The sequence below is a fragment of the Athene cunicularia genome, assembly GCF_003259725.1.
Source record: "Athene cunicularia isolate RWA chromosome 4 unlocalized genomic scaffold, athCun1 chr4_part2, whole genome shotgun sequence".
In the NCBI taxonomy this organism is placed as follows: domain Eukaryota; kingdom Metazoa; phylum Chordata; class Aves; order Strigiformes; family Strigidae; genus Athene; species Athene cunicularia.
The window spans coordinates 2,833,089-2,849,032 of record NW_020799099.1 but is presented as its reverse complement, the minus strand read 5'-3'; the positions used below and the strand labels follow the sequence as shown (position 1 = coordinate 2,849,032).

The following is a 15,944-nucleotide window of genomic DNA, read 5'->3' as shown; positions in this document are numbered from 1 at the left end:
CCCAAGCAAAGACTGCTACTCTTAGCAGCACGCGCGCAGAAGTCCCTAGGGCAAGCGCAGTGGCCATAAGGCTCTCAAGAATAAGGAGGAATGAACATATAGTTCCAAGGACTACTACATGGCTATCTCTGTCATTCAAAAGGTCTGCTTTTGTAGTGCCAACTTAAGCATTTGATAAAGACCTACCCTGTTTTATTAAGGACACGTTGCCTTGTTTGAACATTGCTTTTCCGGAAGCTATGGGAAAACTGCATACAAGTACTGTGTTTTAGGTCAGAACTGAACCTCACTTCTCCAGGGACAGGCTGTAATCTCTTCTTCCAGTGTAGCAGATTGCACATATTTCCTTACAGTCAGCTCAGCTAGTCATAAAAAAATCCACAACTTTGCTTTTCAAACCAAAGCAGTTACTAACCTCCAAATTATCCTGAAGGAAAAGCAAGCATAGAGTAACGCATTCAATGCGATTTTGGTCTCCACAAAACAAGTAATTTTAAGTGCGACTGAAGAATGTTGCTTTCAGATATCTTCTTATTGTATTTAAACATTCTGTGAACCAACTGCTCGGTCTGTGAGCTTGTTCTGACTGATAACAGAGCTGTGTCTTTTGTTCCCAAGTGTCTTCAGCAGAGGCTCTGAATGTCACATTAAGCTCACACTGTTAATTGTTTAGTCTACATAAGCACTGGATAAACACAACAGATTAGAACTGAGAGGCAAACAGTATTACTAAAATATTTCTGCTTCCCTGATTGATTATGGTAGCATTAGAAATCTAACAGGACTTAATCGATAGAATAACTAAAAACATAATCATGCTTCTCCGCAAAATAAAATCACTAGATAGGACACTTTGCAGTCACTTCTCAGACTAAGACTACATTAATAATATTGCCTACTTGAAGATTTTTAAATGAGAAAGCCAGAAGGCAGAAAATCATTATTTTTAGGGGATCCTTCTCCATTCCACAGAGGCATTTTTTTTTTCCTCTCACAAGAAACAGACAACCATCTTTATCCACCATAATTCATCAATTTACTTGTATTTCATTAGAATATTCCATACGTAACTTTGTGAGGCCCTTAATTCTTGCACATAAATCAAATAAGAAACTTTGCCGAGTAAGGACAGTGCCCTGTGATTCTGCAGGTCCCAAGCTTCCGCTTCAAGTGAAATGCTGTTTCTAAGTCATGATCCCTCAGAAGATATGGAAGTGAAAACAGAGGCATTAAAAACAGAGCATTGCTTGATGCATATGCAGATCAGTAATCTGATACAAGCGTCCCTTTGGTTGTCTCATGTGTGCAGGGAATTTGCTCAATTCAGAGCAAATGCAACCACTGCATTCACTCACCTGTTCTTTGAACTCTGCTTCTCCTAGCACAGATATGTAGCTCTCACTTGGCTGAAAGAGAATAGGTACAGAGCTCTGCAAACTCCTTCTCAGTGTGTTCAGTCATAAGTGACACCGCTCACAACACCCCCGGTCTCTCACATTAATCCCATGCCCACATCTTTCCTTTCAATATGTATATGCATATGTAAGCTATTTTTATTTTTAAATGACTCAAGTGTTTTTTCACTTTTTACAGTCTTTGATTTCATTTCCCCCGCAACGAGAAAACCCCTGATTGACTCACATGACAGCAATCCTGAGATTTCAGCTAATGTTCAGTGTTGCTTGACTAATGACTACACTTCACCTCCGTTGACTCCCAGCCTTTGCAAGAAAACTTGCAGACTGATAACTGTTTAAGCATCTCGGTCCCTGTATGTGCGCTTCAAAAGCAAAAGGCTTTTGCTTATCTTGCAATGTTCTTTGAATATCAATTTTCTTTTTGCTTCCCAAAAAGGGGTAGGAAAGTGAACAAATAAAATTAAAAAAGGAAGAGTTTGTGTGTTTGGTCTGTAGTTTTTTTTCCCCCTTTAAATGAGGCTGTATCATTACTTTGTTCCATATTAAGGTTAAAAATAGTGTCCTACTCTGTACTTACCTGAGACGTACTAAATATCTAAGCACTTCAGCCAAGAAAATAAATTTCAGAAGACTTCAGAGAAATGAATATTCCAGAAGTCAGTAATTTAAACAATTTGACTGGCTGCATGTTCACAGAAGCTAAATAGTTTCTTTTGTTTTGCAGTTTTTCCAAATATTCCTTGTTAATGAGATCCTATATAACATAGCTGAAGACAAGTTTGTAAAGCAACAAGCAGAGTACTCATACAGATCTCCACACATTTCAGGGATGATATGCTCTTTAAGGGGCTGGAATTAACAAACTGCCATTGTAACAGACTTTCGAACAGAAATAGGTTGTTAATTTTAACCACTGCACCATGCCATAGTATAATAAGCAAATAATTCAAGAAAGGCCTTATAGATAGAACTTTTTTTTTTTTTTTTTTTTTTTAAATCTTAAATTCTTAGCTTAATGCTAGCTTGGAGGAGGGAAACAAAGCCCTGTTTTTTTTTTTTTTTTTTCCCCAAATATCTATCTAAATGAGGTCATTTTACATTTCCAAACAAAGATCCTGCAAACTTGCTCTTCAACCATACCAGACACAATAAGTCACTTTCATGGACAAGCAGCACCAAAACATTAAGAGAAAGCTCATTTTGTTTCAGATGCATTCCCATGAACTACTTGAGCTCAGCAAAACAGGAGTGCAGTAGACAGAACTTGCAGTCCCACGACCCTGCTTTTTGCATTGTTAAAATTTTTCTTACGATCACTTTCAACCCAATGGGAGCTCCAATATGGATTTTCCTGATTTATTAAATTCCTGGCAGTTCTGTAAACAGATCAGTTCCAAATGTATTTCTTGGCAAGATCTAGGGTCATTCAAATGAAAAAAAAAAAAAAAAAAAAAAAAAAAGTAGTATCTTGGATATATAAATACTTTTACAGTATGTCAACCTTTTCAAACTTTAATAATAAAAAAAGCGCTATTAACTAGCAGGTTCCAGTAAATACTTAAAAATATCCTTCTACTTTCATATTTTTAAATACACTTACATAAGTAAATTACAAAAGTTTTAACTACATTTTAATATGTTTAACTGAATTTTAACTTCGAAGTAATGTGAATGATTAAAAACATGGCAATGTTTTGGCATTAATACTTTAAACTGCTGATGTAAGCATATATTAAATTAGGTATTTCTATGGCCATTTATGCACACCTGCTCAAAAAGACTAACATATCGAGCAGAGTAAAATGCACCTGAAAACTTAAGCTGCACACTAAGCTTTTTGGTGTGCTTACAGTATACTACACATTACAAATTTCACTGCATCTAACCCTCGATGCTAAGAGACACTGAGGCTGAAATCTGCTGCTCACACTGGTCTATGTCACTGTGGAGAAGTTTATTTAGTTAGATTTACAGCTAATGGTCCATTTAAAACAATTTAGTCTTCCCTCTTTAATTATGAAGCAAGTTAAGTTCAGAATCACACCCAACTTTTTACTAGGAAATACGAAATTCCCTAGTATCATGTTTTCAAAGTGGTAATCAGAAGAAAGTGGTAATGAGAAGAAAACAGTCATTAAAAGCTCCCAGTTTACTTCCCAAGACTTCTGAAGATTTTTTTTTCCAAAACCCAAACCAAAACAAATAAACTGTTCTAAAACTTTACTATTATAGAAGTAAATTTTACAACTACATAAACATATAAAGATTATCTTTTACAGTGAAAATCTGACTCCCGTAAAGACTTTAAAGTAACATGAAACCACCCAAATAAATTCCAACCTATAATGAAAAATTAGAGGACAACTTAGATTTTTGAAGCAATTTCATAACGTTTATTTTCTGAAATAGCAGCTAATGAGAAAAGATACTGATTCAATTTGGGGATTCAGCAATAAAAACTCCCTGAGGAGCTTCAATTATCAAACAGTGTGAGTTTTCTGGGTACAGAGAGGTGGGTTGCAATATATTTTGCTACAGTTTTCATATTTTTGCTCATTTTTTAATTTTAGGAAAGGCTACAAGAAAAACAACCCACCACATCTATTCAGACCAGAACCAGCAAATAGCAGAAATATGAGAAACGCTTATGCTCCCAAGATTTCTAATCCAGAATAAGTTTGGATAAATATCAGCTCTTAATAATATCTGGCTGTCTGGAACTGAATGACAGATAAAAGGATGAGTGAAAAATGAATGACAGATTGTCTGCTTTTGCCTACGGATAAGTGGGTGAATGGAGCTTAAGCTGCCTCTGAGGCTGAAGTGAACCCTTTCACATCCACTTTTGATTCTTTTTCTTGTGGTTTCCAGTATCTTTCCAGTATCTAACATTGAATTTATGGAAACTACAGCTCCCGAGAGGTGACATCTGCATGGTTTGTACCACACTATTGCACTCATACCTCATGCATGAGAAGGAATTCTTAGGATGAAGAATGTCAGTGTTTAATTGAGGGGTATAATCAAGCCACATGCCAGAGATACTTGGTTTATGTGTGCAGCAAAAAAGAAATTAAGCAAATTCCTATTAAAAAGACTCTTTAAATGAATAAATTTGTACACCTGCACTTTTGTCCATTTACCTTTCCACTGTTAAGGAGAAATATTTGCTTTTTACTCAAACTTATCTCAATAAAATTGTCGAATTTTAAGATGCCTAAAGTTTTTAAGCTAACATGCTGGATCTTTAAAAAAGGAATTTAGTTTTGTAAGAACTGCTATGCTTTCAAGATTTAGCCTCATTTTAGAAGAAGGATTTTTATTCGCTCATTTGCTGAAGCATAAAAAAACCCCGTATGTTCTGTGCCACTTCTGGGTTTGAGGGCTTTTTCAGTTACTCAGAAATACAAGGAAACTTTTTCTAACATTGTAATACAAAGACTGGAAAGACTGTGTTTAATGTAGCTGCTTGACTGTCCATACTTGTAGTCAAATAATAGCAAATGATGATGTGGGAGATAACGTGGATAATTATGGGCACAAGACAGAGAATTGTTAAACATAGGGAATGCGTCCGTAAGAAAAAATGAACAGGCATGATGTGGCACTTGGTGACAGTACACATGTAAAAGAAGGCAGGAGGACACGCATTATCTGTTCTCCTTTTTTACTCAATTGGCTGGCTTTTGCTCACTGTGGAGGGTGACCGCAGACTCATGCTGGCATCATTTTACATTTGGTTCATATTTTTGAGGTTGTCTCTGCAGCCACAAGAGGCAAAACTTTTTTTTTTTTTTTTTTTTTTTTTTTTAAATTAATGAAGGCTGAGAATCTGAGTAAGGGGAAAAATCTGTAGCACACTGTGCTACTACTACAGAATCTGGGAATACAGAAGGGCCCAGAACACAAGCTGCAGCAGATGCAGGCACAACTATTCAACATTCATAAGTAAGTCCCCAACAAAAGTGAAGAAACAAAGAGGATGAGGACAAACACCCCTCCTCCTTTTCTCATTCTTAAGAGTGGTAGGGATGATGTATTCACCACTGGCGGCAGCACAATGAGAGTGGATGAGAAAGACTAGACTCTCTCCACGTCATCACTGTTTTTGGTTTGGGAGATGCTTGCAGAACTCTCAGGACACTGTAGCAATCCTGCTTCCACTCATTGATAACACTTTCTGACAAATAGGTTTAGCCCTCATTTCAGCAGATATATGGAGGAAGTTTTCACTGCATGAAAATTTTAAGTGAAAACCGATATAAACTGATTGTAAACCAATTAATATTGGTGAATATATATTTTGTATCATACTCTAAAATTTTTAGCAGAAAAAAATACAGATGGGATGCATTTTCCTAAAATAATCCTAAAAGGATTCCAATCTACCTTACTAAATTACAGTGAAACTGGGTTTTTTTGAGGTCCAAATTAAATAAACATATTTGAAGAAAAAAATATACAGTGATTATATTATCATTATGGTTGCAAAATTTATTTGCTGGGAAACTGGAAGCATCAGAAATTCAGTACAATAATGTCTCAGAGTGCAGTGCATGTTATACATGATTTATTTCTTCAGTTACGAGTGCAAAAAATACTTTTCGTTGATCTTGAATTCTGCCTGCTCACCAATTAAATAGCTTTATAAATTGGCTTGACTAAAAGTAAACATTCAAATACCACAAAGGAGAAGAGTTTGCCCCAGTCAAAGTGATAATGACAGTCTATTCTTTTCAGGGTAGAACCAGAAAAGAAATCAACATTATATTAAGTCTTACTACACAAAGTTGCAATGTATCTGAAGTTAAAAGAAACTTCAGCCATGCTCCTCACATCCTCACTATAGCTTTCACAGACTTGAATATTGGCTGTAAACAGGAAAATCATTCAGCAGTGTATTAAGTGGGCAGCCACCACACTGGCTATAATGTCACAATTTTCTTTCATAGTGCATAAAACACCACTTCCTCCAAACAGACCCTAAAATGTCTTCTCCATTTGTATCCAATTATTTTGGGATTCATTCATTCTTTGCTGTACCTTTTCCACAGTGAAGATGGCATTATAATATCACAAAGCAACTTCCTTTATGCTATTCATCAGGTCATTCTCTGTGGAAATGAGAAATTAACTCATTCAAATCAAATTTATTTTAAAGGCATATCCATTAGTTCTGCTGATTTTTCCTGTCAGGAATTCCATCTGGAAACATACTTAGAAGACAACAGCAATTTTTTAGGACTAGTCTGAAAGACTATATGATTTAGTGGAAAGGAAATAAAACTGCTCTGAAGAAAGTTTTGTCTGTTTTTTTGGCAATGACAATGTATCTAATCAGCCAAGCTTTGACAAAACTATTCCCATATGAATGTCCAAAGGAGCCCTGTGAAGCTACCCCGAAGTTTCCTTTAGTTCTCACATACTCCCAAACAACAATTTTCATGTCTGCCACTGATTAATACAGTACTTCATTCCAAAATGCAATTATCCCATTGACCTTTTGCTACTGTGGAAACGAGCAAGCCTATGGGTCTATGTTCTATAATCACATTTTTGTCCTAATTGTGTCCTTAATACACACAGGCTTTATACATAGGCCTGGAATCCAGTCTAGATATTGCCCTTTATTAAATTTCAGAGAACTTCCAGTAACAATGTCATTATAGTGAAGAAATGTTCTCATGACACAGTAAAGCCTGGATGAAGAAGCTGTAAAGAATTTTTTTTACTGTGCAACCTTTGCCAAAAGTATGCTCCAAGAATCCCCATCTGCATTGTTTCCCTCTCAAGTTCCACCTTCAAAGATTATTCCCCACTCTCTGAAAAGAAGGGGAGAGATTTTAATGGCAGATGAAAAAAAAATAATCTTTTGAGGTTGTAAGGAATGGGTGTATGCAGACGACATACTTATGTACTTACACATCACCTACACCATTTCAAAGCTTTTTAAAACTAGCAAAGCAAGAGAGAAACTCAAAGCAGCCATATTCTTTGTAGATATATTGCAAAGACATAACTTACCTCTAAAATACTTGGCCAATTTAAGCTCTCTATAGTCCTCAGTAAACAGGAATGTGTGTTTTTCAACATTAACCATTTTTGTGATTGTATTTTTTTTACAACTAAGCACGCATTGGTACTTTCAACCACCACAAGGGTCTTGTCAATACTATATCCTAGTTACAGACAGAGGTAGCAAACACTTCCTATGTTCTGTACTCACCTGTAAACATTTTTGTAACAGCTTTACTTTGCTTGCGGGCAGAACACAGGAGGAGCAGCCAGGGAGGGAAGAACTCAAAGTGGCCAGCTAAAAGCTCTGCTATTGTTCCAGATAAACTTGTAGAAGTCTGTTCACCCTCAGAAACGTTACAGCCCTCATCAACTGAATCTACAAGGACGAAGAGGCTCTGCTGAGGGGGCTTCATTCCCAAGAGAGGGAGCAGAATGCACCTGTTAAGGAACACAAAACAAAATCAGTATTTTAAATACGTTTAACAATACATTGACTATCATATAGTCGTTCAAGTTGAAGCTATGATCAACTTAAAATGCCTTAGACTGTTGAAATAACTTTGCATTTCCAATAGTTACGGCAGAAAATACTGAGGTAGACTGAACTAACAGAAATAGCTTGAACAGTAAGTGATGTAATTCTTGCTTAGGGAACATCACTTTTTAATGAACTTACTTGTTCATACCAATACTTTAAAACTATGTATTATTGCTAAAGGCTGATTAGAAGACTTGTAAAAATATTGCTTCTCTAAGATAGAAGCCACTTGGCCTAAAGTTTAAGAACTTCATTACTGCTGCCTCTGCCAAAGCTGTTGTTATTGCTTATCAGAAACTAATAATGAACAATAGTTGGTCATGAAACAGAGGTCTAGAAAAAAGACACGTGACATATCATAGCTCAAAGAGTTCAAGTCTGAATGAATAATGGTTTTACAAAGAGCAGAATTTCTGACATACCTTCACAAATGAAATGCAAATTAATTTAGTAGCAGACTGAGGTAGTGATGCTGATACATCTAGTTTTTATTTAATACTGAAATTGCGAACTTCCCTATTACTGGAAAAGGATTATCTGCATCCTCAGGACACTAGCATCTATGCCAGTGCACCTGATTGTGCAGCTAAAAAAATCTCAAATTTGCATGTATTATTGCCACTTTTAATGGTACTCCTTAAAAATATAACTAACTCGGCACTTACACATACCTTTAAATAGCTACTATATAACTATCATGGGCCTACCCAGTATTCCCACGCTACATTTTTGGGCGGAAACTTCATAATGATTTAGGCCCTTAAGTTTCACTGACTAAATTATCTTTCAATACATTTGGCAAGTAAACTTTTACTTATAGCAAAAACATTCAGAAAAATAAACAAGGTGAGAAAAATATGTGTCTAACAGGCTATTCTCTTTTGTAGATTTGTTATTTGCACATGTCCAGAAGGAATGCACAAGTATTTTTTTGTTTTACTCAAGACCATAATAATCTTTTTTCATTTGCTTTATTGAACAAATTTTTCTTCAGAAGGCTTTGGCCAACACATTAATACTTACCAAGCATTCAAATTGGAATATAGGCAAATCTTGTCTGTTAATGGAAGAACGCAACCCACTTCAAAAATGATTCATAAGCCCTGTTAGTGGTAGGTTTGTTATTTTCTGGCTTTCTGACTGTGAAAATTGCAAAATGGAAACAGAGTGGTGCACCTTTCATGTCTGACAGTAACAACAGAATCTAGCAGAGCAGACTAGGTGATCTATTACACTTGGAGATATTTTCCCAAAGGTATAAAAAGGAAGTACAAATTACTTGTGTTCTGAAAGTATTCAGTATTAGATGTTTTTTAAATCCCTAACATTGCTGCCCCCCTTCCCCCCTTTTCTTTTCAGATGCATAAGACTACTGAGAATTCTCTGGTACTTCCACAGCCAGTTACTCTTTCAGAAGATGCTCAAAGTATAACTAAAATTACTGTTCACTAAACTGAGAAGTTAAGCAGCTACCACTTAACAGAACAGGAAATTAAAGTATCCATAAGGTTAAAATTACTCTCCTAAGTGATGCCAATCCCACAATGAAAGGACACAGTTGGAAATGACCACATTTTCCACCCCTTCCCCCACCAGAATGCTGCCTTGTCCTCTCAGCTATTTATGTCAAGGCATTTTCCCTGTAAGATTTCTTTTTCTATCAAACCCAATTTTCTTTTCACGTAGTTCTCTATACAAAATTAATTTTCAAGTATGAACGTTACTACAAGATAAGAAGAACTGGTAAGGGTATGTTAAATTAAAATCTCACTTAAAATGTGTGTGACTAATGAAATGCCTACAAAATATTTTAGGAGAATCCAACAATGTTCTTGTATTTACCTGTTGGGAATACCTCCAAGAAAAGCTAACAGTCATGTCTAGGAAAAAGTCACAAATCATTCTGCTTAATTCCTGCAATACCTAGCAGTTTGCTGTAGCATGTTAAATCAAAAGGTTCACCATGCCTCCAAACAGGGTTGAAAGTAGATATTTAAGGAATAATTTAAGCACTGGGCAAGCACTAAGCCACATTTTCCCAGAACTCTCAGGAAGCACAGCACAACATGCTTCCAGGGACTTTCTAAACCAGAGATTCAGTCTTTGCATTTAATGTCCCTTAACAGACCACACTTCCAAGAGTTTGTCCAAGTCTTCTATGAACCAATTTAAGCCTCCAGCATTTACAAGCCTCCAGCAAGGCTGCCTGCAGCTTAGTTACACACTGCATGAAAAAAACCCTTCCTTTCATAGTTCAAAATCCAAAATATCCTTGTTTCATTTGATACCCTTCAGCTTTCATACCGCGATGGTGAGTGATTATGTCATATTCACCTTCTCCATGCCATTTGTAATCTTCTGACTTGTACCACTGCCTCTCTGGGCCATTTCTTTCCAGGCAGAAAGCATATTGATTGTGCTTCATAAAAAGCTATTCCATTCACCCTTGTCTCCCTGCATTCTTCTTTTTTCCAATTCATAATACTTGTATTTCTGAACCTTAACATAAATTTATTTTTCCTAGTGGAATTTTATATACATACACACACACACACACATATATATGCGCATATAAAAAATGAGGCACAATGACTTCTCTCAGCTTACAGCGATATTATTAAAAGTGCGGCATTGACAAGACATTGTTAAGGCTTTCTCTTAAACTGTACTTAGAAACCATCTGATAAGCTTCTGTTCTTCCTAGCCATATTATATCTCATGAGTTCAGAGTAGATGCCAAGTAACACAATACCGAAACTTTTCACAGAATCACAGAATCATCTAAGTTGGAAAGGACCCTGAAGATCACCCAGTCCAACCATTAACCCAACACTGACAGTTCCCAACTACACCGATCCCTCAGCGTTATGTCAACTCAACTCTTAAACACCTCCAGGGATGGGGACTCCACCACCTCCCTGGGCAGCCCATTCCAACACCCAACAACTCCTTCTGGAAAGAAATGCTTCCTAATATCCAGTCTAAATCTTCCGTGGCGTAACTTGAGGCCATTACCTCTTGTCCTGTCACTTATTACTTGGTTCAAGAGACTCATCCTCAGCTCTCTGCACCCTCCTTTCAGGTAGCTGTAGAGGGCAATGAGGTCTCCCCTCAGCCTCCTCTTCTCCAGACTAAACACCCCCAGTTCCCTCAGCCGCTCCTCATACCAGCTTTCAGAGATGGTAAGGTCTGTGCTAACTTTCCACAAGACACATCATGTTTACCTCCATGACGACTTTGTAATTCCACTCCCCTACGACTTCTTGCTTGCATATGAAAATTACATAAACCAACATGGAAGTAGTAATGTCTTAAAGTACTTCTGTAAACAGTGATTCATATACAGATTGTTGTACAGATTGCTTACTTTGAGGAGTGCCTCTCAAAAGATTAGAAATTAATTTTCTTTACCTTCTGAAAAGAGCTTTACTTTTATAACTTTTATATTCAATACAGATATAAAAGTGGTTATCATCACAGAAAATTTCTGAAACAGAAATGATGATTTAAAACAACATTAATTAGTAAAAATACAAAAACTCTAGAGAAAACCGCACAATTAGGTATTTTAAATGATGGAATTAATGTAATTCGATTCAATGATTTATTTATGCAGAGTGAAGACGTTTTACATGCTCTGTAGCAAATAAGGAGTCATCAGAACAATGAACCATCCACAGAATTCTTCACGACTGCTACTGAGGACTGAACCACAAAAAGGATTTTCCACATATGGAAGGAATATATACACACTATGCTGAAGTTCTGCTTATGATTATTCTTGAGATTTTTAGACTGGATCCACAAAAATATCAAGACACAACACAACAAAGTAGAAAGATAGTAGTGTTGTCCACAAAGGCTGAAAGAAGTCACAGTGGAATGCACACATTTGCTTAAATAAACCCCAAAACCACGCAAACGCACGTGCCAAATAACAATTAATGAGTGGTTCTAGGAGCAAAAGAAGTTATAAATCCTGTTTTTTTTCTGAGTGTGTTCCTCATATTGGATTACCTCTGGTATATAGGAAATTCAGTTATGTCACCACTGAAATTGTTTGATGCCTGCTTACAGCATGAACATAGCTTATCCTTAAAAGGGCTCCTTTTTCTCTCTCCAGCTGCTAGCATTCACTACTGACAAACACATAGAACAACCGTATAAAACTCACCTCCTAAGCAAGCCAAAAGCAGCATGGAAAAAAAGAAGGGAAAAACCCCAACCCCTTCCTCCACACACCTGTTAGAGCCCAAGCGCTGCTACTTTTACCAATACACAAAATACTTCAAATTTCATTGACAGAAATGCCTGATTTGGAAATCTGCTTAACTACTACTACAGCTCTTAGATTTCTTTTTCTACATCACTATGACAATTCTTTAACAAACTGCCTTTTGAGTCACCTTACTGCCAAATGGTTGTAGTTCAGCACTTGTATTTCAGTTACAGGAGCTAATGCCAAGAACTATCCCAGAGGTCTGCGTCAGGAAATTACAAAACCTTCTATTTTCAGATAAAGTTTGTAAAAATGCAGAAAATATCATTATCCCCCACACAGCCTTCTTTGCTTTCTCCTCCTGCTTTTTTGCAAATGATGCTAACACCAGATTCCCTGAGCAAATTCACCAGCTATTTGTCATATTCCTAATCCCTGCATACTTAGCCTCTTTCCCCCATCTGCCTTCCTTAATTATTGAGGGGGTTAATTTTTCCTCCTCATTTTAAACTATTAAAGGCCTCCAAACATTTTTATTCAGAGGAAACAATCTATGCAAGCTACAGCTAGGGAACCAGCTTCAGCATTCATGCTGAAAGTAGGCATGCACCCTGCGCTCTTGAACAGGTGGCGTGCAAAACTGATTTTGCATCCACAGACCAAAACAGTAACATTTTCACCAGTGTTACAGAGTGAAGCCTACAGTCCTCTTCCAAGCTCCGCTGCTACTTTGGCCAAGCCTGCGGTGAGCCTCTGAAACGGTGTAAATTCAATCAGAGCAAACAGCCAGTGGAGCGGGCCCCCACCGCATCCCAGCAGCCCCCCAAGCCCAGGGAGCAGAGTCTTTTCTACACCAGGCCAACTTCTGACCACACGCAAATTGCTTTGGGCTGGCTAGCAAGAAAGGACCCGTATTACACCCAAGCCCGCAAACCGCAATTATAATACTTATGCTCAGATTTTGCACATGTTGTCCTCCTCTCCCACTCTGTCTGCATAAGTTTTTCTTACGTACCAAGAGAACGGCACTGTGCTCTGTGCTTGTTCTAGTTTGGACCATGTGCAACGTTATCACTCTGAATGATCATTTGGGTTGTGTGTTTTTTACTGTCGCATTTTGTCAGGTTGGAAAGAAAAATCTCTCACTGGCAGTGCTGCAAGTTAAAAACACCACTACAGTACATGAGCACAAGGAAAGTCAGGCAAACATCCCAAACTGATTTTTAAAAATGGTGCTAAATGCTCCAAATGATGTTTATTGCGGTAAGGTTGCCCTTATACTCTACTTCAGCTCATATGCCTTCCTCTGGTTCTGGGAGTTGTGAAATATTAGGAAGCTGCATTCTCCTGACCGAGTTCACCAACACCTCCCTGGTGATATCACCACATAACATCTTTCCTAAAGACTATTTGCATTTCAAAAAGGCAGGCAATATTCATTGCCAGAGTGACTGTTCATATGTGATATTTACAATTAAGTTAGCATTAATGCCACTATTCTGAGTCACAAGAAACAGTAGTAAGCGATCACATGGAATAACAGAAAACAGTTGCAAACTCTGTGAGGATTGTAACAGCGTGGAATTGAAGACTGAAGATTCTGGATTCTAAACATATGCCGAAAAATGTATTCATAACACCTTGGCTGAGCAGGTTTGGTGATTACTAGCAACATGATGGATCTGATTAGCTGCTATCTACAAATGAGGTTACATTAAGTTTTACCTCAATTTATTATTCTATTGGCAAAAATTTGGCAATAGAACTTCGTAAAACATTCACCCTATAGGAGAGAGACAACGCAGTGCTGTCCTCCTTACAAGATCAGAATGCCTTGTAGAGTTTACAAGGAAATTGCTCGCTGGCATATTTGCTCTAAAGAATTCTTGAAAATTAAAGTAACAGAGGAATATGTCTACATATATAGGATAGATATGTGTATATACATTTGTATATAAAGAATTTAACAATATCTAGTGCATAACAAAATAGACAATTCTTCAAACACTAGTCTCAATCTTCAGAAAAGCAAACAAGCATCCTCCTTCTTATGGGTGGTTTACAACATGATATATCACAGCAGTTTACCATGTGATTTTTAAGACACTCATTTCCATTTAAGTTATATCAGAAAATACAGAAAATGAAGTACATAGTGTAACTGTAAATAAGCCAACTATATTTATATAATGTTGTAGTAATTTTTGCCAGCTACATAAGTGGGGATTTTTTGCCTAAGATTCACACATAGAGACCTATCAGAAAACCTAACCAGTAAGATGCTGCCTGTGCCAGATCTGAATGATGTGCAGCAGGAACTCTATCTTCCCTAGCCCACTGGTGGGGGACGCTCAGGGAAGGAGGCGGCTCTCTAGGACAGTTAAGAGCTGAAGCTGCTGCATGACAGGAAAAGGGCAACGAATTATATTATACAGGCAAAACAGATAGGAGCCCAGGCCGTTGCAAGATTCCTAACAAGATAGGTACCTAAGGGCAGAAATCTATACACAATAGGGTTTTCACTACTTCCATTGTTCATGGAATAAACATAAAAGCTTTAAAATGTGTAAGAATAGAAAATAAAAAATGCAAACCTCCAGATTTTTTTAAATCAACTGTACTTAAAAATTTCTCACAAGTGACAGTAATACCCCACCTTGCTCCCCACTGCTTCATGAATTTACAGACACATGTTCATTTGTATATTATAAGAAACTGGGGGTTGGTTACCAGAGTATGATCCCTCAGGGTTGTCCCTCTGCCAATTTCCAGTTTGCATTAAAAAGAAAGAAGCCAGTGAAGATAAAGCTGTTAAAGACTGTTAGAAGCTTCAGCAAAGACATACGTATCCCAATAGCTGAATTTTTCTGTTTTCCAAACTGCATATGGGGCATAGGTCACAATAAAAGGAGAAAAGTTTCACTTCTAATGAAGCTGATAATTCCCTGCTGCTCAGCTGATGAAAAATATTATCCTCTTTCCAACAAGACTTTCAGCAGCTGTATTCACACAGGAAGAAAAAACAGAGCATCTTTACAATTTACTTACAGTAGTTTGTATATTAGTTTTACTTTGTCCTGTGGCAAGGCATTTATGTCTTATGGATGACTGACAGTAAACAGTTTATTTACCTGCCTCGTAATGCATTCTGGCTAATGATTAAAAGGGAAATTCTAATGGTCGAGTCCAGTAGCTGCTTTCTATATAGTAACACCCTGATTCTTGGCACTCTATACATGTGTAATACAGGCCTTTGCTTCTTACTCATCACCCAGCTGCGCATACTAGTGATAACATCCTGAGAAACACACACACAGGACCCTTAACAGTGGAAATACTCAAGAAATACAAAGGCTGTGAAGAATAGAAAGCCTCTACACTTAAAAAGCTGCAAAATAGAACATATGGCTAAGTATGGCAAAACCGAAGTGACCCAGTTAGATATATGCACACCTGTGTACATACTGATGGACTTGATCGGGTTATTGAGGTATCTGTTCTGTACTTTTTCAACATGATAAAGTGTACTGTGACTATGATTTTCAAACAAAGTGCAACACTGGAATTATAGACACTCATGGACTATAATACATTGTTTCTAGTAAATTATTTATTTACAGGCTACACAGAAAGACAAAGCAGCGCTAGCAGTTCTACCCAACTATAGTTCGTCTTATGAAGGAAGAAGCAGAAAGCAAAAAAAAAACAAAACAAACCAACCCACAACCCCGAGAATCACCTACTGGGAAAG

At 37.2% G+C, this 15,944-nt stretch overlaps 1 protein-coding gene across 1 annotated transcript in view; it reads right to left on the bottom strand.

The window, feature by feature from the left end:
- The window catches only part of ANKRD50 (ankyrin repeat domain 50), a 42,541-nt gene that overhangs the window by 9,716 nt on the left and 16,881 nt on the right, over positions 1 to 15,944 (bottom strand). Inside the window, exon 2 of the mRNA XM_026847788.1 lies at positions 7,645 to 7,874. Coding sequence (XP_026703589.1) covers positions 7,645 to 7,874 — 230 coding nt within the window. The remainder of the gene's footprint in view (positions 1 to 7,644; positions 7,875 to 15,944) is intronic.